This window comes from Juglans microcarpa x Juglans regia, chromosome 8S, assembly GCF_004785595.1.
Source record: "Juglans microcarpa x Juglans regia isolate MS1-56 chromosome 8S, Jm3101_v1.0, whole genome shotgun sequence".
NCBI classification, from domain to species: Eukaryota; Viridiplantae; Streptophyta; class Magnoliopsida; order Fagales; family Juglandaceae; genus Juglans; species Juglans microcarpa x Juglans regia.
In genome coordinates, this window is record NC_054609.1 from 13,822,775 (window position 1) to 13,850,406 (window position 27,632).

Genomic DNA, 27,632 nt, shown 5'->3' on the forward strand with positions numbered 1-27,632 from the left:
CGACCTGACCAGGCACCACTTTATAGAATGAAGTTATCTGACATGACGTCCATATGGATATGATAAAACCTCTAGTTACATGTGAATTTGGTTTGGTTGATTTGTTTTATCCCTACTTAAGTGATCATTAACATTTTGGCTGTCATGTTAATCCACATCTCTTTTTCTTTGTTGAAAAATATCATCAACAAAATGATTAAAGAATAAATTTAATTAGAGAAAGATTGAGGTGAAAGTGAAACAAAAGAGATGCTTCAAAAATTAAATAAATACTATAGCATTCGTTACATTGCCCAGAATATTAGAATGACCAACAAGGTTGAATTATTAATTCCCCCAACACCCCCTTTTACCCCCAAAAAAAGGAAAAAAAGTCATACCTCAATTTAAAATACACACACACACATATATATAGAGAGAGAGAGAGAGATAAATTTAATTTATTTAGGCAAACAAACGCTAAGGTAGGTAGTAAAAAAGATCAGCTTCATGCTGCAGTGATAGCCAATGATTCTGGTTTAGAACTTGGGACATTATTAATGATGGCATCTTTGGTGCTGGTGATTGGGTTTTCAACCACTTTTGGAGCCTCAACATGATTAATCCTGGTGACAAAGTCATCAAAGCACTCTTCCATGGTTCGGAAAGGTGTATCAGGATAGAGAGAGCAGACTTCAACATCTGTATTCTTATCCAAGGAATAATTTACTTGGCAACCCTTTATGAAAATGTCATGTGTAAGGGCTGCAACAATGCTTTGTGGGATGATCATATCTGCAATCAAGCAATAATTAAGCAAACAGAAAGATAATAATCATCATCAAGAATATGATTTTAGTGCATGTTGTTCCTCATGCCCAATCTTGTGTTTATGATCTCAATATACTTAAATGTCTGATCTGACTTTGGTGGACGGGAAATTAATATTTTTTTATATAAGGGGTCAAGGGTTCGAACCCAGTTCTCCCATTTAGAGACCAGACCTTATGTCATCTAGTCTAAAGGACCTTAGCGTTAAGAAATTAATATGGCAATAAAGTTTGGGACATGTTTTTTTTTTCTTTTTTTTTTTTTTTAGGAGAATCAAGAGTAGAACCATGACATGAACACTCATTTTCCTCAGTAAATTCTTCAACTAGAAACATAATTCAACCCTCTAGCTAGGACCATCCTCCTAACTAGATTTTAATGATGCATTTCTGAAAGAACAATGCTACTCTTCATCCCGGACTTGTCATTTTCAGTCACACCAGTTGATGTTGCACAGTTTAAATTGCTTCTTGTATCAATGATCATTCAAACGGAAAGTCACTCAAAACATAGATATCACTTCAACTGGTGTCACTAGAACATACCGTTGGCAGCGGAAAGTAGGTCATCCTCGGAAACGATGACCTTAGGAAGTGTACGCATGATCTTCTTCTCCCACAAAGAGGCAAGCTCGTTTATGTTAAGCAAATTGCTTGATGGCTGGAAATGAAGAGATTTGTTGATAGTTCGAACATCATCAATGGCTTTTATTGTGAATTTCCCAATGTCAGTACCAGCAACAAAATAAGCTGTGGAATTCGAAGCAAACCATGACCTTCATTACCATATAATTCAAAGAATATAATTCTTAAATCTCAACCGTTAATTTTAAATTAAATGGCCCACAATTTATGACACCAACATTTATTATATTATATATACCTAACATCTATTAATATTTGATATTTATCAAAATAATAATATTATACACCACACTCTCATTCTATTTTAATCATACTAAGTAATATGTGGTACATTTATCATCATTAGATGATAAAAAAATATGTAATAAATGATCATTTAATGGTGATAAATGTGTCACATCATCCTTAGTGGGATGATAGTATGGTGTATAGAATTTTCTTTATCAAAATTGCATTGTTTGAAAATAATAAATGAGACTACTTACTATATGAAAAATTCTTCTTATCAGTTACTATTCATCACCTCACACCCTACATCTTATGAAAAACACTCTCACGTCCTATAAAAAAGATATAAGTATAGATTGTAGGAGTGAATAGTGGCTAATGCATAACATTTCTCTTATTTAAAAAAAAAAAAAAAAAAACTAAAATTTTAGGCTGCGTTTGGATGTTAAATTGAGTTGAGTTGAGTTGAATTTAGATGATAAAATATTGTTAAAATATTATTTTAAGATTTGAAAAAGTTAAATTATGTATTATATTTTGTATTAAAATTTGAAAAAATTGTAATAATGAGTTGAAATGAATTGAGAGAAATTTAAGATGCAAACAAAGCCTAGTTAGGAACCTTAACTCACCTCAACTAATTTCAACTCATCATTACAACTTTTTCAAATCTTAATACAAAATATAATAAATAATTTAACTTTTTTAAATTTTAAAATAATAATAATATTAAAAAATAATATTTTAATAATATTTTATCATCTCAACTCAATCCAACTCAATTCAATTCAATTCAATTCAATATCTAAACACACGTTTAAAATTTTAAAAGACAGATCAACGTGCCATCTTCCTCGGCCCAAAAAAAGGAAAGAAAGCTGGAAAATTTTCTAATATATTCTTGATTGATGTGCTGTAAATTGACCAGAGCTACTTTCAATTGGATCAGATTATAGGTAGACAAGATCAGAAAAATGGATCCATGGCCTCTCCCCACCTACTGATTTTAATTGTTTTTTAATAAAAAAGTGTCAGGTACGACATTATTGTAGGGTCCTCTACCACCAACTATACGACACGACACGACAAAGTGAAGAGGATAGCCTAATAATTTATACTTATTAATTAGTTGTGGGTCTTTAAATGCCTCACAACCGACATGCATTTATGATTTCCTTTTTCGGTTCCATTTCCCAATAAGCATTTTTAAGATTTATTCGGTTAAAATAATATTTTAATAATATTTTATTATTTCAATTTAATTTAACTTAATTCAATTCAATATTTAAATATATAATTTTAAGATAATTTTAATTATTTTTATATTATTTTAATTTTCCTTATATAAATTTAAGAAATAGCTTGACTTTCAACTTTTCATTTTTGTAATCTGTTTTTTTTTCTTTATGCACTTATCTATTTTAATTATTTTTTTTAAGTTTTCGTTAAGGCAATATCTACAATCTCATTTTATTATATTTTCCTATATATTATAATTAAACACATAATCATTTTTTATAATTAAATATCATGACCCATCCAATGTGATATTACAGCACACCACTTCTAAAATATCAGCTAGTAACTAATTCAACCATCAAAGAGATGATGAACCTCATAGTTTTATTCCCATACTTGTGGTCCCTATTTTTCTAAGAAAGCAAAACGATTCAAATTTAAATCTTTTAGAGTTATTAAGATATAGAATAAGACAACAAATGATATTAAGATCCCGTTTGAATAGTAAAAATATTTCATCTTATTTCATGTCAATTTATCTCATCATTATAATTTTTTTAAATTTCTATATAAAATATAATAAATAATTTAACTTTTTCAAATTTTAAAATAATAATAATATTAAAAAATAATATTTTAATACTATTTTATTTAGCGTTTATTTTTCATCTATAATCATCTCATCTCACTATCTAAACAGAACCTAAGAGCAATAAGTGAAAAAAACATAGACATAGGCGAACATATTAACGTAAGTTTTGTTACATAGAAATTAGTATATATGTTAGTATACTATTTATTATAAATGAGATCCATTATAATTTAAAAATAAAATATATTGATATTTTTCAACATAATTGACATGGAATTCCACGTAAGCAGTGTGCTGAACGAGTTAAAAGATAAAGAAGAGTAATACTACAACCATTGTTGGAGCTATCGTTAGTGGTTTTAGGATTTTTTTTTTTTATATGTATTTTTTTAACACATTTAAATATTTTTTAAAAAAATAAAAAAATTCATAATATTATTAAAAAGTACTTACTAAATTATTAAGTAAAAATAATAATAAAAACACAATAAAAAGTAGCGGTAGAAACAATTGGTTAAAGCAGCATTACTCCATAAAGAATGTTAATCAAGTGTACCTTTGACAGAACCATCACCATAAATGTGGAAAAGATCCAATGGTGGGAGAACGTCGGCAGGGTGAGTATTGTCGTGGTAGGGCCACGCGGCAATGGAGTTGCAGCAGATGTAGGTATAAGGAATCCCTGCAGCCTCTGTCCACCTTCTCACTTCTCTCTTTTCCTTGTACATCGTCAGCCCTGGTTCCACCGGGTCCGCTCTGTCTATGTCGTGCCCAAACTCGGAAGGTAAAAACCTCTGCAACAACAACAACACATCTTATAAACTTTTTATAATTGTTTCTGGATAATAATGGCTGTCAGAGCTACTTAGCTACTACGCGTTCATGCATATCAATGGGGGGCTAGCTGAAAGACTGAAAACTGAAACCGAAAAAGGGTTTCAATTTTCAAAGATCAGAGTACTTCAGGCGCAGGATCTCTTCATCTATGGTGTCTGAATACTTGCATTCTGTTTGGGATTCAGGAAAGTGAATCTTTTTCAGAGAGTATGAGAATGTTTTTCATCTATAATTTTTTTATTGAGTGAAAATATTTTTTATAGAGTATGGAGAATAGAATAGTAAATAGTAACTGATAAGATAACCAGCCTCTCATCTTTAGTTGTAGAATGCATCCACATGCATTGCAACAGGGTACATGATAAGGTTTCTATTCTAGAAAATACTCTCATGATGATCGGTGCATCTATTAATTCAGCTTTTTTTCACGATGTTTTCGGATATCATTAATACTACAAAACTTTATTACAATATCTTGGATTATGGTGTAAAAGTCTCACATTGGGTAGTTGTGCCACTCATGGTTATTATTAAAGTACTCCTTATTAATTATGGAGGAAACTTGATTATATAAATGATTTCAAGAAATTGTAATTGTAACATTGAAAAGACCAATTCCTAAAATTTAGAGCTTAGAGTTCATTTCTAAAGTGTTTAAACATAAAAAAAAGAAACTAAAAGTAATATAAATCCCAAATAGATCATGGAATAGCATTAAGATCTCATCTTTATATTGGGGGATATTTAAGATCTTAGTTTTTTTTTAATAAAAAATTATTAATAACGTAGTCGTTTTGTAAATATATTTTGCGTCAAGATTCGCCTATAAATGAAGTTGGTAATAGTAGAAAGATTAATGTTTACTGTAACAGAAAGACTTGTAGACAATACGAGCCATTATGATTTGGGTAGTGAGAATATTTGAGAAATGTTGAGAATGTTTGTGAATAGTAGTAAAAATATAATGAAAAAGTAATAATAAAATATTAAATAATAGTAAAAAGTATGTGAAAAGTAATGAATAGTAAAAAAATAGATAAAAAATAATAATAAAACAAAAAATAATAGTGAGAGTACTTGAAATACTCTTACTTGCCAAACAAGCTTGAAATGGCGGCCCTCCTTCAACCTCCACGGAGATGGAGAGAGAGCCTCGACTCTCTCTTCTTCCCTTTATTCCAATTATTGTAAGGAGGGTTATTCTCCTAGATGAGTTTTCTATGACTTTTTCTCTTCTTTTTCTAAGGTAGTTGAGGAGTAGATCTACAAAAATCCATAGTTCAAACATATCATGAGTCGAGGCCACATTTTTCCTGATGACCAATCCTCATTTTTTGTAGCGTGTGGGCAACATGCGACATCATTGCCGCCTAATATCACACGTATTGCTTCCCGTTTTCCATTTTGTTGGGAAACTCGTACTTCTTCAATGTATAACGTGCAATAGGAGTTTAACAACATTAATACTACTCTTGATCTGATGTTTGAGTTCTAGCCAAGAGCTAGCAGAAATTAGCAACCCTTATATAACTAGGTTTTATTGCTCGTGTTGACATTAAACATGACGTGTATCATTTTTCTTAAAAACTAATAAAACACGCTCATACAATCATCTTTTAATTAGTTGAGAGTATTTCTATAAAACGATGTTATTTTTATAAATTATTTTACAAATATATCCATCATTTAAAATATAATTGTGTAAAGAGTTATAAAAAGAGTAATATGTGTATTAATTGGTTTCTTCAAATTATCTCATTGTGCCAATAAAATGGAAGTAATACTCTATTTAAAGCAAAAAGAAATGATATTTTCAGTTTAGAATGTATAAATCTCGTAGACTCTTTTTGAAAAAAATGGACAAATCTAAGATGCATATGAAAAATTATTTTTTAATGATAAACTCAATTTTAAAAAAAAAAATATGCAACATTTTAACACTCTAAGACTATATATAAGATTACCAGTAAAAACAATTTCTTAAAAGAGAAAATATATTTGTAACCGTAAATTATACAATTGTCACGTAATTATTTTAAAAAAAGTGAATAAAACATGAGATTTACATAAAAAAAAAAAATTAATTTTTTAATAATAAACTTAACTTTTTTTCAAAGTGATTACATACAACTACATTTACGCACTTCATAATTATATATAGAATTACTCTTATTTATTTATTTCATACATTTTTTTATATTCTTAAATATTTAAAAAAATAATTTACAATATTATTTAAAAATATTTTTTTTTAATTTAAAAAAAAAATACCCTTCTAGGGCCACTGTCCTGGTCCGTTATCGGTGGTGTAGCATTTTTCTAAATACAGAATAAGGTCCGCTATTTGTGGGTAAAGCTGCACTTTTATTCGGAAAAGTACCCTTGGGCCTTGGTCATATATCCCTGTACTTAGCATGTGTGGTTGTTCCCTCTACTTTTCATGGTGCCATGAGCTCATCTATTTATTTTTTAAAAAATAAATATAATACATTTTTATTTTTATTTGCGCTAAGCGTGTTAATTAATCTAATAATTTAAATATTTTCTTTATTCTCAATAATTTATGCTGTTTTAAGGCATGTAAAATTCGTACATTTTTATTTAAAAAAAATAAATAATACTTTCAATCGAGTGAATAAACGCCGTATAATCACTTTAAAAAAATTAAATAAATAGAGACTCACATAAAAATAATAATTTTTTAATAATAGACTCCATTTTTTTTAAATCAATTACACGATATTTATATATTTCACGACTTTATATAACATTATTTTTTAAAAAAAGTTCAAATCTAAAACTTGCATACAAAAATCAAAGAGACTGAAAGTAACGAAGAAAGTAAGTTGAAAGCAAATAGACTACTAAAAAAAAGAACATTTTAAGGAACAAAGTATATTCTATTAGATTTTACCTTATAAAAGTCATGAAACATAAAATATTTTAGAGAATTTTTATTAAAGTGTAGTTCGGCCCCAAGTGTCATGTGGTGGGTAGAAGTCACAATAAATCAAGAAAAAGTTAAATTCTGTCTTTGACTCTTAATGTATTTAAATTCATTTTTAAAATATTTTTTACTAAGTAATTTTTAATATATTTTTATTTTTTAAAAATATAAAAATATAAAATTTATTTTACTAAACACGTCAGCGGTCAAAACATCTCTGACACACTACTAGATGAATGCACTCACGATGAAAGCGCTATAGAGTATAGAGCGCGGCTGTCCCGCGAGCAGCCACAGCCTTTGTCGGGCTCTTTTGTACTGCTCTCTGCCAAGCTAGCTAGTTATGTGCATGCTCATTCTAATTTTTAATAATAATAAAAAAAAATGTAATATATTTAAATTACCTTGACAGTTCCTACAGCTTTAATGGCATCAACTAAAACGAGCTGGTCTAAGATGCGATCACCACCAACGGCTGAGATCACCACTTCGATCTTGTGCTCTCTCAGGACCTTCTCCATCAACTCCCTATTCTCTATTGATCCCTAATACATGAGATATCAAAGTCAAGAAGTCAAAAAAGAAAAGTCATCATCATGTACATAGGAAATCATGTGTATCACATACATGCATACATACGTAAATATCCATATCAAATTTTTTGTTTTGGTTCTATGGTAGAATGTCAAAATGCATATGCACGAAAGATAGATATCTTATACTTTACGGGATAAGATTTTATAGAGAAATGATATTTACAATCATGTGCACAAATCTCGTATATTTTTTTTAAAAAAAATAATTAAATTTAAGACGCACGTAAAAAAAATATATATATATATTTTTTAATAATAAATTTCATTTTTTTTTTCAAATAAAGTCCCCGTCTCACACATTTAGCACTATTCTTTTGGATAAGTCGTTTTATCCACGAACCAAACGTACAGCTAGCTAGTGCTGCCGTGAAAACTTGTTACATTAGCGAAAAAGAAGAAAAAGAAGTGATTCGTTTTTATGAATATAACAAGTTTAATTCACATGAGGAAGTGTTGTGTTATATATATATATACACTTTATTAAGAGGGACAAGATTCATGTTCATGCTCACATGGATGATAATGGCTCCTTTGTCTTGGAGGGATTTGAGTGTGGCTGCCCTGGAAGGGGATGTCGGTACTGACTGGACAAGAAGGTAAGTGAGGCGGCCAGAGCCGAGGCTAGCTTCTGCAACAAACCGGCCAATGAAACCCATGGAGCCGATGATCATGGTACGGCCAGCAGCAGCTGCAGCCGCAGCCGCAGCCTCGGAAACAACATGACTAGGAGCTGAAGAAGAAGAAGTACTGTTTGAACCACACATGTTTTTGTGACACTTAAAATTCCGACACCTCCAACCTTTATTCCTCTCACGAATCCAAATGGCTTTTAAGAGATCAAACACAAACACACGCAAACAAGCTAGCAAGCAACACTGCGCAGAAAAGAGAGAACAAATGAAAAGAAAGAAAAAAAAAAAAAAAACAGCAGAAGACAGACGACACCAACAACAAATCTGCAGAGATAAAAAAAAAAAAAAAGGTGGGAGGACTTAGAGGTTACTTAAGCTATATAGCTACGTTGGCAAAAGATTACCAATTCGGTTTATATAAAAAGTTTCGGGGATGGAGTTGGGAGGAGCACTGAAATGGTTGCCTGTTTGGTATATCCTCCAAGCTGCGCGCCCCCGTGCAAGCTTGGGGTTTGGTGGAAGCATGGGTTCTGGTCGCCTCATGAGGCTTGCTGCTGTCAATGTGTTATTTTTCCCACTAGACTTGGAAAGTTGGGTGGGGGCCGTTGCGGGGTGTGAAAGATCACGTCCTCGTCTACCAATCTCATGTACAGTACGCCAAAGTTGTTTTGGGCATCTCTGAAATGGGCCTGCACGCTGATGAATGATGATCAAATGCACTATTTGTGTATGAGTTTTACTACGTATAAACAAGTTTGTATATCCATCTGTATATTAATATTTTTTCTTTATATTCTAAATTTAAATTAATACTGTTTTTAATAAAATCTATTTTTTGACTAATCATATTGAATTAGTGCGTGTATTAATACGTAGAATCGCTTACAATTAAATTTTTCCACACATATATATATATATGGTAGTTTTGAAAATGTGAAATATAAGTCTAGAACGTCGAATAAAGTATATGACCCACCCACCATTTTTCAAAAGAAAAGTACTATATAAGTTGCAAAGAGATTTTACAAAATTAAATCAATAAATTGATATATTTTCATATGATATATTGGATCATCTACTTTATAATAAATTTAATTTTATAAATTTATTTTTATAGAATATTTTTGCAGATAAAACATTTCGATAATGCAATAAATGATCTGGATCCAAATAACCAGTACATGCCATGATAGTGCAATACATAGAAAGGAAAAATCTGATTGTAAGCAGATTTGCGTACCAATACGCGCACCAATGCTAAGGTAGAAAGGTAGATTTAATGAAACGGTATGGATTTGAAAATGAACATTTGACAAAATAGTCCACGTCAATATTAGTGAACAGATTAACTCTCGAATCCGCTTGTACGTAGAAGAGTTCTTAAGTAATTTTATTGGTCAACTCCTTAAATGAAAAAACACTTAAAATTGATACATTAGTTTGTGTGAATGGAATTAAATGACAAAATTGATCAACAACATTCCATGTACAATGAAGCAAAATTATTTAAAGATGAATAAATCTATTTGCAAGCCTCTAATTTATTGACAGACCAAAGACAACAATATCTCTGATATGAAAATCAATCGCATTTTAGTTTATCTAAAAAATATTGATAATTTGAATCTTTTTTATGAACGTAATAATAATGGGTCTTACCATAAGTGGTGTGCTGCATACCAGACTTGTAAATAGCATCTCTTTAAAGAGCTTTCCCTAGAACTCAATAAATATGAATCACAAATGATTGAGATTCTTAATTCACATAAATATTGATTCTTTGAACTTACTAAACATTTTTTTCCCATATAGAATATATCTATCCGAGTTATATATTCTATTTTCATGTTAGTGTGTAGAGCACACGGCTATCCACATTACTTAAATAGTAAGATTTAATTTGTAAGATTCAAATTTAATATTTATCTTCCAAATGAAATTATGACATCATGTAATTAGGACTATACATAAATCGACGGCACCGGCCACCACCGACGCGAACCGACCGGCCGCGTCAGGAACTATCCGGAACCGGTGGAGAACCGTTCGGCGTGCAGTAGAAATTTCAAGAAACTGACGTTCAGCTGTTCGATCTCGATTTGAAGCTGGACCGGACCGCTAAACCGACCGATATAATAAATTTTTTTTTAATATACCTTTATCGAGTTTAAGTGGAACGGCATCGTTTTAGTTAATAAGTATTACAACAGATACTGGAAACAACGCCGTTTGGCATTAAACCAAACGACGTCGTTTTATTAAGGACGTAAGAAAAAAATAATAAGTCTGAAACGACGCCGTTCTACTTAAATTGGCGTCATTTCGATAAGAGCCTTCTTCTTCCTGAATCCTCTTCTTCACGAATTCGATTCTGCAACTCTCTCTCTCTATCTCTCCTCTGTAACTCTCTCTCTCTCCTATGGATCTCTCTCTCAGTCTCTTTCATTATTCTCTCAGTAGAACCGCCAGAGAACCGACGCCGACCGAGAACCGCTAGAGAACCATCTAGATCGGTATCCTCCTCCCCATCGACTGGTTATGGTCGGCGCCTCCCATATTTTTCCAGACGTCAGTCGGCGTCTATTTTGTCCAAAAACCGCGCCGACAACGTCGATTTTTACCCCTACATGTAATTAGTACTTTATAACTAACTGTGCTAGTTCTACACCCCGAATTGAGAATATAATTTTTTTAAAATGACGAATATATATTAACATCATGTAAAATATTAAAAATATCAAAATTCTAGGTGATAATTATATATCCTAAAATTCTAAGATATCTCGCTATCTTAGAACATCGTAATCCGGGCCTATCAAATTAAAGCGTGCATATGTGGTTCAAAAAATTCACACACTCAAAATTTCTGAATTTGGTCTATATATCTGTCTCTCAAAATTATTGAGTTTGTATTTATCTATCTCTCATGATCAGTCACATTCGTCAAGTATCGTTTTTCGATCACATGTCATGAAATAAATTATGCAATAATTGATTGATCATATGGCCATCTTGAGTACGTACTGTACTGGCGGCTCATGAAAGGATCAGGATCATGTATGTATGTGTGGAGTGAAATTAGGCAATTCCGAATTCTCATGTATGTGTGGAGTTAAATTAGGCAATTCCGAATTCTCATGCATACTGCACAAAATCCCTAGCACGATAATAATGGGCGCACGACACGTGATTAATTAGTACTCGACCCACGTCCCATATTATATATATATATAGGTTTGATAGGGATCAGTCACTGTAGCGTACGTGGCAATTCCCTATCTATTTTTTTTTTCTTTTTTCATCACTCTCATCCTCTCTCTCTCATCATCTCTCTCCAGCATCTCTCTCGCCGGCTCTCTCTCTCATCTCTCTTTCTCATGTCCACTCTCTATCTCATCAGCAACTTTCTCTCTCGTCGGCTTTCTCTCTTGCTGTCTCTCTCTCTCATCAGCAGCTCTCTCTCTCGTCGGCTCTCTATCTCTGGTCGGCTCTTTCTCTCACCGTCTCTCTCTCTCTCATCAGCAGCTCTCTCTCTTGTTGGCTCTCTATCTCTTATCGTCAGTCTCTCATCTCGATCTCTCTCACTCATTGTCTCTTTCTCTCCTACTCTCTCTCCCATCGTCTATTTCTCATCTCATTCTCTCTCTCTCTCTCTCATGGTCTCTCTCCTATCTCCTGGAAAAATTTCGAAAGGAAAAGAAAAGAGGCTGATAAAATTTCGAATGAGAACCGTGTGATGGGAAGGGTGCCATGTCAGGTGTGCAAAATGACTGATCCCCATAGTGGCGGATGCAAAGACTTATTCATATATATATATATGTGTGTGTGTGTGTGTGTGTGTGTGTGTGTGTGTGTGTGTGTCTTTGGAGTTTTTTTTTTTTTTAAGCAAACTTGTCATCATTCTGAAGGGTGAAAATCGGTCGGTCCGGTCTGGGGGTGATGGACTGAAATTTACGATCCATCATTTTTTCGGGACCAGACAGCTTTGGTTTGGTCCAATATTTTTTATTTTATTTTCTTCTTTTTTATTTTTTTCAAATAAATTAATAAAAAAATTATTTAAATTACTAAATTAAAATTAAATGAATTATTAATGTGGATTAATTAATTACATTAATATTAATTTCTAATTACAATTTACATATTTAAAATTTTATTGTGGCGCCCTCGATCCCCCTTATATAACTACACAGGGATCGAGACACCAGGATGCTGACAACACGGTCACACATCCCAACGAAGTGCCAGTGTGTGTACATGCAACAGTGTACAAATAAAATAACGCAGCAGATAGTCAACTAAGTATCAGAATTTATTTACAATCAAACATCAGTAAAAATTTAAATAGCAGTTATACAGTCATCCATAAAAATATATTACAATAGTTTTCAAATAAACAAACGAGTGATCCCAGATCACTCCTCGGGCGGAGCCGTCTCCTCAGGCTCGCCCTCCTCCTCCTCATCTGCATCAAAATCTGCGTTACCACAAAATGGTATCACAGGTAAGTATGACCCAAAATAACAACGTAATATAAAATGCATTAAATGCAACTAACATGCATGCACATGAAAAATATGCATTTACTCAACACATTATTTTTCCCGAAAATAATTATTTCAACACACGCCAAAATCCCATTTTGGCCCAAAATATCCGTAAAATATTTTCCCAGAAAATGATTTACCCAGAAACCAACTCGCACTATTTTTCCAGAAAATAGTGCAATAATTTCATATGCACCATGCATTAATTCCATATGCACCATGGCCTCCCCTATGGACCATCCGCACTTCCTGACTTCGTAGCGGTGCTCAGTTCTGCGCCCAGCGCGTACATGGCCAAGCACCCACACTACGCAACGAGCGATGCCCAGTTCCGCGCCCAGCGCGTACGTGGCCAGACATCCTCTAGTCCCCGCCAGCAGAAGGACCACGGAGTCGGCACGAGACCATCTCGTCCGATCCCATTGTCGCCCGGCGACAATCCAGGGGACGTTACTCAGTATATTCCGCTCCCGAGTAACCAGATGAGCTCCACCGAGTAAATGCCCCATCTCGGCTCGGGGTCGTGATACACACGCACCCAAAATCTATTCTCACATGAAAACTCAGTTTTCATAAACACATGAACATGAATGCAATACACGAAAACCCAGTTTTCTTTACAAACATGATCATGCATGAAATAATGGTATGAACATGCACCAACACTGATCCAACATCCATCCAGAACCAATCCCAACAAATCCAATCAAAACAACTCATCAACAACCAAACCAATTAAACCAAACTAACCAAACAACTCCAATCACAAATTCATCCGACCCCCGAACTCCTCGGACTCGGTCCGGCATGCCAAATAAATACAGTGAAATGGGTTAGTGCAAAAATACATTTAAATTACGAAAGTTCTTTGGAGAAATACTTACAATGCTATATAATAATTTTTCGAGGATCACGGGTGCGCTCGAAGTGGAAAAATAGCTGTCAAACAGTGTAAAATACACTGTGGCCGTGGGTCACAGATACCCACTTTTCAACGGTGACAAACGAAGACTTAAATTTGATAGAGTAGGGCCTAGGGAGGTCGGTGAAGCTAGTGATGGTGGTGGTTTGCCGTGGGTGGCGGCGCAATGGGTGGTAGAAGACCAAAATACCCAAATCGGAAATGTAGATGGTGGAGCTTCACCGGTGGCGGATCGGAGCTGGGGTTGGATCCAATGGGTTGCCAAGAGGTCGAGGATGATGTGGTAAGAAGATGGTGTCCAATGGTGGTGCGACGGCGGCGTAGCGGCGGAAAGAGTGCTGCGGCTTGGAGAGGCTCGTGGTGGCTAACGGCGGCGCGAATGGAGCAGGAAACGGAGGGGTAGCGTAGCCGGTGGCTGGGGAAGCTAGGGAGCAGGGCGGTGTCGACCACCGCCGGCTCACGGCGGTGCTGGGTGGAGAAGAGGCAAACGGACGGAGAGAGGGAGAGAGGCTGGGTCGTGCGCGGGAAGGGAGACCAGGAAAAGAAAAAGAAAAGAAAGAAGAAAAAGAAAAAGGAAGAAAAAGAAAAGAGGAAAGAGAAACTGCAGAGAAAGAAATGAGGTCTAATCCTCACATCTTGAGTCACAAAAATGATCCAACGGAAACGATTTCAAAACCTCAAGTTAAATAAAATAATTCAAACGTAATGGTAAAGTCAAATTGAAATAATTAAATCCCACAGTAATTAATTAAATATGAAAACAATTTAAATGCACAACAATAAATAAATATTAAGAAAGCACATAAAAATTAATTTTCACCAATTAAAAAATCCTAAAAAATAATCCAATTAAAATCCAATAATTTTAAAACAAGAGAATAATTTGAATAAAATAAAAATAATCATTCAATAAAAATACACTAAAATACGGGGTGTTACATCTATATTGTAAATGGTGATAGGTTAAATGAATATTACATAATTAATTATACAATTATTATATAAATAATATATATAAAATATATTTTTTTAATTTTACTATTCAGTTGGTTCGGCTAGGGGTGGAAAAACCCCACCCCAGGACCAAACCGAAAACTTTCGGTCTTCTCTTTCATGGATTGAGACCAACCGGTCTCAGTCTCTATTCAGTCTGGTCCGGACCGAACCAGTCAATCCAGTCAGTTTATTCGGTCCGGACCTACCAACTTTCAGCCTTAATCATTCATTCATCCGAGAAACTTACATCTATGACCAGATACATTTTGGGATGCCCCATATCAAACATGAGCTCATAAACCAAAATAATGCATTTGGAGCTCCACCAGTACTATATTATTTTCTTTTATGATTGGTCTGATCTTCAATATTACTTATACTCTCTATAGACAAATGTCCAAGAGATAACACCCTCTGTTTAAGCAAAAACTCAACCTCACATTCATAGAAAGATATGACCAAACTTATACAGACAAACGTCCAAGAGACGAACTTTTTTTTATTTTAATTAACAATGAGGAAACCAAAAAGGAAAACAGTAAGATAGATGCGAAAAAGAACGGGTTACAGTTTGGACCAACTTCGATAGATTTTGAAATTTGTGACGACCCTTGAAGGCAACACACTTGTCTCTTTTCAACCACAAATGTCAGATTTGAAAGGTCTGGTAGTGGCGAGATTGGTGATTTGACGCGTGTGTCAAAAAGAGTTGTCGGAAGGGGTGGTGCGTGAGGACCACATGCAGATGTGGGCAGAGTGTGAGAACCATGCATGGTGATTTTTGCAAGACTACCACTTTCCTCTAAATGATTTTCGACTTGTGAATCTACTTGTGTCGCGTGTGTCTCTCAAATTGTCGGAAAGCTGTAAATCTATCTTTTTCGATCTTGAATAAAGTAAAATAAAGCTAAGCAAAAGAAATCTTGATAGAAAAGATGGATGAATGGAGAAAGGAGGGAAGGAGAGGGAGAAGGAGGATAGATTAAATCATATAGATTTATTTTATGATGTTACTTATAATTATTAGAATAGATTTCAACATTAACTAGAGTTAGATCCATTTTGCACTTGGGTAATGATGCAGTTAGTGAGGTTCTAACCGAGGCACCTAGCTCTATTATTGGTTGAAAACTAACTAACTAACTAACTATATATATATATATATATATATATATAAATTTCCAACCCTCTTCGTCTTTTTGCTATAATTAATATATATATATATATATAATATTTCTCATTCTGGGTTTTTTGCTATATAACATAGTATATATATAACACATATATGAAAGAATCATAAACATAAATTATAATTCTAGGTATAAAAAAATCATAAATTAAAGATAATGATGTTCATTTTTTAACAAAAATATGTTCAATATATATATATATGTATATATATATATATATATATATGATGTTAACGAGCAAAATTGTTAAAATAAACTAAAAAAATGAAGACAATTATATAAAGACAAGAGGCAAAATTTGAAAGAGACTGATTTTATTTTTAATCAAATTGAGGTTAGAGGTTGAATAAAATGTAAATATTTATATTGTCAATTTTTCATAAAAGATACTATTATTATTATAGACATTTTTAAAAAATCAAAACGGACTTTTATTTCATTTCAACAAAACCAATCATTACAAAGTTTTTCATTTAAAACAAGACTAGAGATTGACTCAAGGCCATCCTCGATCAATCAATGTTTCCCATCTAAAGATAAGGTCAGCTTTGCTAACAAATGAGCTACTCCATTTCCTTATCTATATATTAAATTTGTTCTCCAATCTGATCTGTTCTTGAACACCCTTTTCAAATCCTCTTTGATCTGTTCATGTCATGCCTAATTGTCCTCTCTATTTTGAACAGCCTTTATATCCACCTGGGCATCACCTTCAAACGCTACTTTACTGAACCCCAAATTTGAATACAACTCCAAAGCCTTCAACTGGTTGGATCACCTATCTCATCTGTTCACAAAATGTCTTCATAATATCTCCCTCACAGTTTCTGATAATGACACCGATGCCCGTTCTCTGATTTTTGGAATCAATGGTAGCATCAAAGTTGGCCTTAACATAGTCCGTCATTGGTTTCTTCCAAGGTTGAATCACTCCTCCTATCCCCACCCTATTCTACTTTTCTCTTTTTGTCAATTGAGCTCGGTGAAAGTCTTTCAGACCTTCTAATGATGTTTGCACAACCTTTGTAGGACTATCAAAATTATTTTCGAAAATGAGCTTATTCCTTCTATGCCAAATGCATTTCATTATTTATATTGATTCTTCCACCTGCTCCTTATTTAATTTTGTGCACAAACTCTCCCATAATTGTAAGAAATCATCACCTTGGCTTGACCATTTTTGAACTTAGCTTCCTTTTTCTACCCACACATCATTAGCTGCTGATCAGCTCCAAAGAGCATGGATGATAGTTTCTTCTTCACTCTGGCAGATAGGACATAGAGGGGTATCTATAATCTTCCTTCTAAAAAGATTTGATCTAGTTGGAAGAATGTTATTTCTAGCCTTCCATTGAAAGTTCTTTGTCGCCCCTGGTACACACAACCTCTACACCCATCAACCCCTATCTTACTAGTAGGAATACTACAGATTAGTTGTGCTTTTTGCCTTTCAAAATTCGCATTTCTCAAAACTTCATTCTTGCTTCTAGTCTCTTCACCTATTAACTCATTGACTCTTGCTTAAGGACCTAGAGTTGTTATAGTAGATTGAACATAATAGGATGATGGCTTAGGCAGCCATTTGTTTTCCCAAATTTTAATCTTTTTACCATTCTCAACTCTCCATATGAACCATTGTCTCAACAATTGCAGACTACACACTCCTCCAAATTTGAGATGGTGAAGTACTGCCAAAGAGTGTGGATCTTGCAAAAACCTCTAGATTTGTTTAGCCAACATTGCCAAGTTGAAACTTTCTATATCTAGAAATCTCAAACCTCCATTATCCTTTGGACCACCCATCTTACTCCAAAATTTTCATTGAATTCAATCCCACTTTTGGTTATTTTCCCATCAGAATTTAGCCAACATTGTTGAGATATCATTACACAATCTCTTTCGAGATTTTGAAAACACTCATGTTGTAGGCAGGGATAGCTTGCAACACTGCCTTGATAAGGACATCTTTTCCAGCCTTTGATAGGAAGACGTTATTCCAGCTATTGATCTTATTCCAAACTCTATCATTGATACACTTGAAAGTATTATATTTGGATATACCCTCCAAGGCTGGTAGGTCGAAGTATTTTTCATAGCTTCCACAAGTTACAGCTCTCACCTCCTTAATTATCAATTCTCTGGTGCGTGCTCTTGTATTTGAATTGAAGAAAATAAAAATTATTTATCTATTAAGCCAGATGCTTTCTCATACAGAGTGAGGATAGACTACAGTTTAGTCCACTCTGAATGCCTTGCTTTACAAAAAATACACAATCATCTGCAAAAAGCAGATGATTTATTCTAGGACCCTCTTCTAACAACTGCCACACCTTTTATTTCCACTTCCTTTCTGATTGATGGATCAATGAGCTCAATCTTTCTACACACAAGATGAACAAGTAGGGATATAGTGAATCTCCTTGCCTTAACCCTCTAGTTCGGTAGATTTGCTCTCATGGTTTTCCATTAACCAACATAGAGTAACTGACTGTGCAAACACATAAGCCACTCTTATGTTGTCAGGTATTAACCGACTAAGAATAAACGCATTTTGAGTGCTGGAGATGATGGCTAAAAGGACCTTCTTTATCCTGTTGGCTAAAACCTTTGATATTATCTTATACAAAATATTACAAATGCTTATTGGTCTAAAATCATTTACTAACAAAGACATTACGAATCAAAGCAAGTAAGTCAAATTCAGAGATGGAAACATAATCTCATTATTTAAAAAATCAAGGGCAACATTGTAAACCTCTTCTCCCACTATGCTCCAGTGATGCTAGTAGAAGCTTACACCAAATCTATCAGAACCTGGGGACTTTAGAGGAGACATGATTGAGAGTTTCTTCTATTTCTTCACTGGTGAATTCTTGTCCAAAGTTCTGCATTCATTACCCTTGTAACTCTAGCCTCCACATAATGCAAACATGTTATATCTTCTAGTGAAGGAGAAGATGAAGTAAAGATCTCCTTAAAATGTTTCTTGAATGCACTATCAATCTTTATTGTCTCTCTCAGTGTTCTATTTTGGGAATCTCTTATTTGTTTAATGAAGCTTTTCCTTCTTCTCCGATTAGTATATGCATGAAAGAATTTTATGTTTTTATCCTCTTGCTGATACTAATGTCTCTTAGCTCCCTACCTCCACTTTAAATCTTCTTATTCTAACATTAAGCATAGTTCCTTTTGAATTCTCTTTGCTTCTTCAATTTTATCAGGCACCTCCACCTTTTGCATTTGTTTCAACAGTTTAGTTTTCTCCTTGATTTCCATATCTCTCTTCCTAAAAACCAATTTACTCCATTTACTCAATGCAGCACCACAGAACCTTAGCCTATCTTGCACCCTTAACAAGGGTTCTTTGCTTAAAGTAGTCTTCTTCCACTCTACACCAATCATCATTCCATAGTCTTCCTCAAGTGCCCAACTGACTTCGTACTTAAGGTTATTCTTTCGAAAACCTAATCTTGCTTTCCCCTTGTTGAAATGTATAATAAGAGGTTTGTGGTAAGAGCTTTTGCCAACCAACCCTTCCACCCAGACTTCTCTATGCACCTCAAACCATCTTTGGGTTAGCAACAACCCTATCTAGACTCTCTTTAGTGAAATCTTCATCACTATGTTTGTTATATTATGTGAACATGTCCTCAATCCACCCAAGTCATATAAATTGTTTCTTTCTAAAGCCAACCAGAAGTTTTCCATCAATACTTCACTTCTTGCTCTCCCCCTTGTTTTTCTTTTTGGGTTAAAATCTCATTGAAGTCCCTTATCACACACTAGTCTTTATTTTCTAGAGGCCTGAGTGAGACCGACAAATCTCATGCATCCTTCCTTTTGCTAGCTTCTAGATGTTCATAAAATCTAGTTAGCATCCATTTTAGTCCATCTTTCTCATCAATCACCCAAGCATTAATATGCCTCTGTGAATAGTTGGCAATATCAATGTTCGTCTCCTGTCTCCAAAGTAAAATCAAACATCCAGTTCTTCCTATTGGATCCACTATAAAACACCATTCAAACCCCATATTATTCTTCAAATAGATTGCCCTACCAACCTTTAACTTAGGGCTGATTTGGTTACATAAAACTAAATTATCTTATCTCATCTTATCTTTCATAATCATTACAACTTTTTTAAATTTTCACACAAAATATAATAAACAATTCAACATTTTCAAATCTCAAAACAAAAATAATATTAAAAAATAATATTATATCAATATTTTATTCAACTTTCAATATTTCATCTCATCTGAATTGCATAACCAAACTAGGCCTTAGTCTCCATCAAGAAAACTAAGTTGGGTTTCTTTTCCTTCACTATCAACCAAAGGTCTTCAGCTGTCTAAGAGTTTCCAAGCCCCTGATAATTACAGCTTAAGATTTTCATTGTGTTTGGTGGGGCTGCCTAGCAGCCTCTGCCAACACATTTGCAATTTTTGCAATTCTCACATCTTTTCCAAGTATAAACTTCTTGGACATTGTCAGTTGTGATTCTATAATATCCTCATCAATTAAAACCATTTTCTTTGCATTACTACTACTTAAAGGGTCAGATCTCATACATTTTTCTCTTGCCCTTCTCTTCCAGTTGCCTCTTGCCTAATCCTTTCTTGTCAGTAGCTGCTTATGGGAGCCTTGAACTCCATCCCTGACCACCTCGACTTGCTCTGCTAAAACATCTTGGCTTTCCTTATTAATTGTCAGCCCATCTACTAGCGACCTTATGTTCGTGAGCCCTTTAAAAACCTGGCCTGGCCAGCTATTTTTACCAAAAGTTAGATTAGTCATTTTTTCTTTACTTATTACGCAATCACCCCTAATCCTCTCCCCTAAATCCATCTGTAAATTATTTGTTAATTTAACCAACTCTTTATTTTGAAATCCTCCCTCCAATACCTCCTTAATCTTCATTTTTTCTCTTCTACTCTCTCTTCTCCTCCAAAATTTTCTCATTTTTCCTTACTCTTTCAAAAATAGTGTTCTGGTTCATTGCTCATCGCCACCGTTAAACTCAAGCCGGAATTGTGAAAACCCCTTCCTTTCCCCCCCCCCCCCTTTTCTACTACACTGAAGTCGTTTTTGGCTTGTTTGTATAGTTTGTAGAATATCGACGTCTCACGTAGAGCTTTGCTCGAAGCCACGATCCAAATTGATTTGCAAACTAGATTGTCGTGTCTCTCTGCTTATCCTTTTGCTAACAATCTTGGGTATCATGTAAGATCCATACACAATTGAAGCATAATCTGGGTAATTTTTCGTATTTCAGTGAAACCCATACTCTGGTGCCATTTACATTGATTGTTCGACCTTTAGCAATTGGCAATATTAAATCAATCTCTATTTTAACGAGGAGAAAATTCCCCCACCCCACTTCATCATCTTCCATATGCACCTCTACTACTTCACCAATTGTATGTCCCATCTGCTCCCTACTATCTTGGTGCATGCATACTAGAGGCAAATTATGGAATTGTACCCATAACGAGTCATGGTCAAATCTCGTCTTTCTTGCATGTACCCATCGAACGGTTTAATGATAAATAAGCTATTATCAAATAGTCATGACCTACCTTCCTCTACTCTGTGTTTATCCATGTGTTGCAAAGGTAATAATAAACACATTTAGCCCGACCTCCTAGAAAGTAGCCGATATGCTCAACCTCCACAATTTTGCCATTGTGCATGATATGATCTATTTGCCAATTGAGAGTTCTATGCACACCTTACCACCCAAGCATCTTTCTTCTTTCTTCTACACATCGTCCATTACCCCTCCCTCTAACTCTATCATTAAGTTCTCTTCTTCTGTTAACCTCTATTGACCATATAGTTCTTCTATACCATCCATGTCTTGCTCTTGTTACCCTCGCCTAAGTAGTGACATGAAACCCTCTTACTCTAATTGGAGACTCTAAAGAGATACACACACATCTCTTTTATTCTCTTCGGAGATAAAATAGAGAAAAGACTCTTATAAACATTTTTAAATTGTTGAAGGGACCAAGAAAATGTCTTATTATTACTTAAAGGAAAAATTTAATTGTAAACGATTCTACGCACTAATATGCGCACCCATTCAATATGATTGGTCAGAAAGTAAATTTTATTGAAAACAGTGCTAATTTAAATTTAGAATATGAAGGCAACAATATTAATACGCAGATTGGTACGCAAATTTACTTGTACATAGTAAAACTCTTACTTAAAAGAGCAAGGGAAACTGGAGAGATCTGAAATTATGTTTGCAAAAGTATGGGAGGACATACAATAATATTTATCCTTTTTTGAAAAACAAAATAAATTCGAAGGTTGAAGAATATATTCTATTATTTTTTTGAAAAGTACAAGGAAAAAGTGATTTGAAAAGTATAAAAAATAAAGTAAATATGTGTTTGTATCTCTTTATTAATATTTTGTATATTTTATTTGTTATTTATTTCATAAATGAGTATCTAAATATCATATCAACACCCAACTTAACATCGTGAACATTCAACCGAATTATTGGACTCTCGCCACGTAAGAAAAGTGCATCAACAAATATCTTTTTTAAAAAATAAAAAAGTCAAGAATATATCCAATTATTTTTGGGTCTTGCTACCGGTACCAATAAATGGTAATATTTTTTTTTTACATATTTTTTAAACATTTTTAAACATATTTTCCATTTTTTTTTAAATTACAAGGAAAAGGGGATTTAACAAAAAGAAAAATGCTAATTGAATCTATAAAAGTGACTGATAAAAGTGATCAATTGACTTTTTATTTTATTTTACTTAATGGTTAAGAAAGTGAATATTAATAAATTAATATTTTTTTTATATTTTTTAAAAATATTTAAAGATATAGAAAAAATTATTAAAAAATAGAAAAAAAAAGTACATTTCCTCGGTTCTATTCTTCAATTGAATTATCGGTTCTAGTAACACTTTAGAAAAATGGTGGGAGTGAGACAAATCTGAAAAGGAACTTGCTAGGTATAAACAGTTTGGCTCACCAAACTGCATACCAATACTTACATTACTTTTTTATTAAAAAAATAAAAAAATAGAGAAAAATAAAATCTTCTGTCTTATAAAAATTATTTTTATCTTTAATTTATATTATTTTATTAAACGGATAACTTACAATATATACAATTTAGTGTTCAATATTATCTGCAAATAGACTTTTCCATCTAAAATTGTGGCTGCAAAAGTATGGGAGGGAGGCGGCATTGCTCTTTATCAATTATTTAATTTTCCTCGGAGAAAGGGAATCATCATAAGAATATGCGTTACTGTTGACTCTTCCCTTGTTGTTGTTGTAATCTTAAACAATAATACTACACTTACTAATACTAATGGTTTCTATCGCTTGTTTTTATTGCTGTGATTTTTTTATTTTTTTTGTTTTTTTTACTTAATGATTAAGTAAGTACTTTCTAATAATATTATAATTTTTTTTTATTTTTTAAAAATATTTAAATATGTAAAAAGAATACATTTAAAAAAAATATAAAAAAAAAAACTCAAAACTACTAACGGTAACTCACAGCAGTAGCTGGGAGCGGTGGCCGTAGTGCCTCTCGAACAGAAATAATCCTGATTCCTTCTACGCACGCACAGGCTTTCTTTAAGAGTGGCACGAACAGAAATAATCAGAAATAATCCAGATTTCTGTTCATGTCGCTTATTGGAAACCTGCAAAATCTATTTTTGTAATATATTATTATTACTTACTGCATGTAGTTGATTGGAGATTCCGAAGCAGTCTGTGTGTTGCCACGTCTGTGGTTTTGGACTCATTTTCTTATTATTATTATTTTTTTTTAAATTAGGACTTTATAAATCGTTGACAGTAAGGTATACCAATCAGCAATTGATCACATGACACTGACATATATCAACTTTAATAAAGAAATCATTTCTATATTTGAGTTTGTGAAAGTTGGTATGCAAGTTTGAAAAGTTGTATGAATAAGATTTTTGTTATGAATTGTTGTTTCATTTTTTATTTAAATGATATTGGATTGAAGATGAAAAATTTTTTATTTAAATGATTTGTTGATAGATCCCATGCCTAAAATGAGTTGAAGCCTAGGAAAACTCATTTTAATTAGTGATTGTTAATTCAATTTTCTCGTCTGTCAAAGTCTCCCTCTCTTCAGCCGGTAGATGCCTGGCAAAAGAGATGAAATCAAAACATGGCCGACAGAAGACAACTTTGATGCTTAAGTTAGAGATGAGTTAAAAATAAGTTTGAGGCCGGCAGAAAATTATATCATCTTACCCGACAGAAAATGAGTTTGATGCTTAAGTTAGAGATGAGTTACCATTTGCCTTTAATATTTTTGCATCTGTCAATCTGAATTTGTATTATGGACTTCTCACTTAATTTAATGAACGTCAGGTGTCACTTTTAATCATGGAGAAATGATATTTGCACTCGCTTGAACTACTTGTTTTATACTCTAGCTCGACTGACAAATCTTGCCTTTGAAACTCAGTCCTCCCATTGGACGCCTCCCAACAATGATATTTCCTACGAGGAATTTGAGTTCAACTTAAGTAGTTATTCCGAGATTTTTCCATGCAAATAAGTTTTTTCTATGAAGGTTGATTACATGCAATGAGCCTTATATAAAGTAAAAATATATGCACAAAATAGCCATAACTATTAGACAAAAATTATAAAACTTCACAGCAAATAAAATAAGATATATCAAAAAAATTACATATATTTTAACATGATTGTAAAAAAATTACATACAAATTGTAACATGATTGTGTCGTGTTGGGCCAATGGATTATTCCTAACAGACATCATTAATTAATGACAACTAATTGATATTACCAAACTATATTGTCTTGGCTTCAATAATTTGGTGGTTGATGAACAGATATTACAAAACTTTATATTAAATAAAATATAATTATAAAATTATAAAAACAAATACATGTTTGCAAATCCCATTAACCAAAGGGTATAGCTACAAATACATGTTTAATTAGTGATCATTAGTTTGTAAATTTATTTTTATGTAATTATTTTGTGATTAAAATATTTTTTGAATTAGTTATAGATAAAAAAAAATACATGTTAAAAATTTGAATTTTATGCAAATTGTAACATGCGTGATTGTCTCGTGTTGGGCCAATTAATAGATCATTAATCCTAACAGACATAATTAATGAATGTCTTGTCTTTTCAATACAAAACTTTCATATTAAATAAAATATAAAAACTATACAAACAAATTCATGTTTACAAGTCCCAATAAAAAAGTCAGCATAATGTAAAAAAAAAAATAATAATAATAACTTTATGTCAAATATAACATGTTTGTGCGTATTGCATGCATGGGTGCATGGGCCATTAATAATATTATTATAATTTCCAATCACGACTTCATCATTCATGCATTCACATGATAAGGGCATGCATGCAGCCAAGAGAATCAAGGCAAGATCATATATATGATCTCAAATTTAATTATATGATTTAACCAAATTATAATATTAACAAATTCATTCTTAAATATCAGTATTTAATTTAAGGCACGACGTTGATGGAATGATCATTTTTAGATTTGAATGATAAATAAAAACTTTAAATTAATATATATAGTACGTACTCTGGTTGTTGGGGGAAAAATTATAAAAATCTACAGTAAATAAATAGATGTTTACAAATACCGATATAAACAAGTAATTAAGGATAATTAATGAAAGAGAAACAAGATTAATTATTATTATTATTATTATTTTATAAATTGTAACGTGCATGGTTGCATGCAATTGGCTGGCAACCGCATGCAAGCTGCTTAACAAGCTGACACGACATATCTCAAATTTAATACGATTAAAAAATAAATAAATTATCAATATTATTATAATGATTCCTTTAAAATATCGATATTCAAGATACGACATAACATTAATACTGTTATAGCTATATTATTTTATATAAACTGTAACATGGTCTAGATCGTGGACCGATTTAATGATAAATAAAAACTTTGATGTTACTTTATAATAATTTGGTTATTGCTAGAACGATCGAGGTCAAGAGTACTGGGGATGAGAGTTCCTAATTAATCAGGCCCCATGCAAAGTTATGAAAACTCAGTTTTTGGCAAATTCGAGATAAATCAATTTGATAAAAATAATAATAATTAATGAGAAAAGAAAAACTATAAAACATTAAAAAACAAATATTTGAATTTGTATTTTTTTAAAAAAATAAAGGATAATTAATCTAATATTAAAACCAACTGCTTTGTGTACGTATATATTTTTCCCAAAAGATTGACATTATTGTCTAGGATGTTACCATATATGTCAAATGTTCTATATATTTTCAGTACTCCGGATCGAGTATCCTATGCAAACAACATACTCACAAACATTAACCAAGCCGAAGGCATAGACGAACCAAGGGGCCAGGTCCGGCCCGCCCGGTAGGTGGTCGGGGCCGTACCTTGGTCTTAAATCGATGTTTTAATTAATTAGGTCTGAAATTTTTAATTTAACCTAATTAAAACTAGGTTTTGCCAAAACTTAACTCAAATTACTCATTTATTTTTAAGACTTGCACAGTTAATTTAAATAACCAAAAGGAGTATAAGCAACAATTGACAAGGTTTGGTTCATGAATGCATTTTCCTGTCGATGTTTTGGCCCCATCTTATAAAAGACACAAAAGAAACTCAAAGTATCTGTCCTCGTATACAATTGTGTCTGTCTGCTCAAATTTATCACCATTTCCAAATGTGTAGTACTCTATGCTAATCGATCCAAATAGAAAAGTCTAGAAAAAAAAAAAAAAAAAAAAAAAAAAACTTCGAAAAAAGGACCAACTTTCTTCTCTTTTTTTTTTTCTCAGCTCATCATGATCAAATAGAAACATCAAAAGATAAAGTAATAGATATAGATCAGCAGTGTAAATGTAGCAAATTAATGTTCAATCCCAATAAAAGTACAAATATTTCAACATTCCATCAAAGTATCATATGTAGTAAAGTTAATCATTCAAGATATATATAATATTTGGCTCCTTCCAGTTCAACTGTAATAGGATTCTATTTGCCTTTTATGCACACTTAGCAAGAACTAGAAGAGGAAATAACATATGCATGGGACTGTCACTGCCCCCTTTAAAGGGGAAAATTAAAAAAAAAACAAAAAAAAAAAAAAAAAGAAGAAGAAGAAGCCAATCTCTATGAGGCAAATACAGTTAATTATCTCTATATTCTTTGCAGCACCAGAGAGACGCGCTAAGCTTTAAGAGGAAAAGACACGTAGTAGGTAGAATCCATGCTTTCGTTTCTAGAAAGAGAAGCTTCTCCTTCTTGATCTCACAATCACCAGCGCGTGGTCTCCATGCACTACCACATGTGCACGTGAAGAAACTTGGCTGGCAGCAGTCCAGTCCATCCGATGTCGCCCTTCCTACTATGTTT

The 27,632-nt window shown here is 33.0% G+C and overlaps 1 protein-coding gene across 1 annotated transcript; it reads right to left on the minus strand.

The window, feature by feature from the left end:
- Positions 1–230: 230 nt before the first annotated feature.
- On the minus strand, positions 231–9,068 carry LOC121245068 (leucoanthocyanidin reductase-like). The gene is made up of 6 exons (XM_041143348.1): positions 8,930–9,068; positions 8,406–8,768; positions 7,702–7,842; positions 4,070–4,307; positions 1,356–1,559; positions 231–774 (listed from the first exon to the last, which is right to left on the minus strand). Exons 2-6 carry the CDS (start codon positions 8,655–8,657, stop codon positions 488–490), a joined length of 1,122 nt encoding a protein of 373 aa, XP_040999282.1. The 5' UTR covers positions 8,658–8,768; positions 8,930–9,068; the 3' UTR covers positions 231–487.
- Positions 9,069–27,632: the final 18,564 nt, after the last annotated feature.

Excerpts from the sequence above, each read along its gene's own strand:
- LOC121245068 (XM_041143348.1), bottom strand. The coding sequence starts at position 8,657 with ATGTGTGGTTCAAACAGTACTTCTTCTTCTTCAGCTCCTAGTCATGTT. Across the intron at positions 7,843-8,405 it reads AAGGAGCCATTATCATCCAT|GGATCAATAGAGAATAGGGA; the intron begins GTGAGCATGAAC and ends CTCATGTATTAG. Across the intron at positions 775-1,355 it reads CCTACTTTCCGCTGCCAACG|ATATGATCATCCCACAAAGC; the intron begins GTATGTTCTAGT and ends GCTTGATTGCAG.